The sequence below is a fragment of the Asparagus officinalis genome, chromosome 8 (genome assembly GCF_001876935.1).
Source record: "Asparagus officinalis chromosome 8, Aspof.V1, whole genome shotgun sequence".
Taxonomy (NCBI): domain Eukaryota; kingdom Viridiplantae; phylum Streptophyta; class Magnoliopsida; order Asparagales; family Asparagaceae; genus Asparagus; species Asparagus officinalis.
Genome location: NC_033801.1, coordinates 106384948 through 106387060, shown reverse-complemented (window position 1 = coordinate 106387060; position 2113 = coordinate 106384948). Strand labels below are relative to the sequence as shown.

The 2113-nt window shown below is 44.0% G+C and overlaps 1 protein-coding gene across 1 annotated transcript; it reads left to right on the top strand.

The window, feature by feature from the left end:
- LOC109821659 (uncharacterized mitochondrial protein AtMg00810-like) lies at window positions 1031-1759 on the top strand. Its single transcript, XM_020387828.1, has one exon. The coding sequence runs from the start codon at window positions 1031-1033 to the stop codon at window positions 1757-1759; it is 729 nt and encodes a 242-aa protein (XP_020243417.1).

Below are 2113 nucleotides of genomic sequence, written 5' to 3'. Positions count from 1 at the left end.
AAGGTCAGGGGGAGCTGAGAGTATACACGAGGAGACAGAAACAGCAGCATAAGCCGTCTCCTGTGCCTACGCCAGTGCCCACAAATATTGATGTCCCAAGTCCATCCTCTCCAGTGACTTCTCCACCTGAGTCAATAGGTAACGAGTTCTTCCCCGATACTTCTAACACTCCCGTCTTACCCCGCAGAACCTCCAGAGTCAATGCTGGAAAACCCCCAGCTAAGTTTGGTAGTTGGGATACTGACATCGCGAATTACATTTCATATGCATCTATTCCACCTGCATATAAGTCATTTATTGCATCATTGCATTCGGTGCCTGTACCTAACAACTGGCAGGACGCTAAGAAAGACCCTAGGTGGTTGAGTGCCATGCAAGAGGAACTTCAAGCCTTGAAGAAGAATAATACATGGGAACTGGTACCTTTGCCAGCTGGGAAGCGTGCTGTTGGATGTAAGTGGGTGTATACGGTTAAGCAAACTCCAGAGGGCAAGATCGACAGATACAAAGCCAGATTGGTTGCTAAAGGCTACAGTCAAACGTATGGTATTGACTATGACGAGACATTTGCTCCAGTAGCAAAGATGAGTACTGTTAGAGTGTTGGTGTCATGTGCTGCCAACTTTAATTGGCCACTACATCAGCTAGATGTCAAGAATGCATTTTTGCATGGAGATCTCCAGGAGGAGGTGTATATGGAGATTCCACCAGGCTTCGCCACCTCTCAAGTAGCTGGGAAGGTGTGCAAGTTGAAGAAGTCTTTGTATGGGTTAAAACAGTCTCCGAGGGCATGGTTTGACAGATTCAGGTTGGCAGTCTGCGGTATGGGGTACAAGCAGTGCAATGGAACGACTACCGGTGTCTACAAGGCACTCCAAAACTCGTTCCACTATTCTGCTGGTCTATCTGTGGATGATATTGGGTAATCACTGGACTGATGTTTGAAGAAATCCTACCGGTTGAAGAAGAAATTGGGAGAGCAATTTGAGTTAAAGATCTGGCGACAGTTGAATACTTCCTCGGAATTGAAATGCAAAGGTCGCGAACAAGGGTATCAGTCCTCTTCCTCAGCGCAACGTTCATCCCCCTGGATCTTCTCTCAGAGACAGGGATGTTGGGGTGTAGAGTTGCATCTACTCCTATTGAGCAGAATCATAAGATGAGTGCCGAGGGTGGTGACCCAGTGGGTAAAGAGCAATATCAAAGATTAGTTGGGCGACTTATATATTTATGTCATACGAGACCTGATATTACTCATGCCGTGAGTGTGGTGAGTAGATATATGCATGATCCCAGAGAGCAGCATATGGAGGCAGTTCGCAGAATTCTTAGATATATTAAGGGAAGCCCAGGAAAGGGGTTGTGGTTCAGAAGTTCTGGACATCTGAGAATTGAAGGCTACTGTGATGCTGATTGGGCGGGTTGTATGGATGATCGTAGATCCACTACAGGCTACTGTGTATTTGTTGGAGGCAATCTCGTATCTTGGCGTAGCAAGAAGCAAGATGTGGTGGCTAGGTCTACAGCTGAGGCAGAGTACAGGGCTATGGCAGTTGGTCTGTGCGAGTTGATGTGGGTCAAAAACGTATTATTTGAGCTGCGCTTGTTTAGAAGAGACTCCTTACAACTTTGGTGTGATAACAAATCGGCAATTAATATTGCAAATAATCCAGTTCAGCATGATCGCACCAAACAAAGAGCAACTGAATTGAGGAGTTCTTACTTTGAGCTATGTGAAATCAGAAGAGCAGTTAGCTGATTGTTTAACAAAAGGATTAGGTTCTAGAGAGTATGATATCTTTTGTAACAAGATGGGGATGATTGATATCTATCGCCCATCTTGAGGGGGAGTGTTGAGTTATTTAGATAGTAATTAGTTAATATTGTAAGGACCTATCTGTAAGAGTGCACTTCTATAAAAGGGGTACCTCTCTATGAGATTGGGTAACCCTAATTTCACCCAAAATCCCACAAATTTATTTTTTAAAAAGGGTAAATTTGGAAAAACAAAAAAAATCTTCGTCCCCACCAATTTCTCATCCACAGAATTCCATCAAACGCGTATAAATCCGTTTAAATAGAATCATAGGTGAATTACGCTAAGAAAATTCCT

Coding starts and splice junctions, on each gene's coding strand:
- LOC109821659 (XM_020387828.1), top strand. CDS start 1,031: ATGCAAAGGTCGCGAACAAGGGTATCAGTCCTCTTCCTCAGCGCAACG.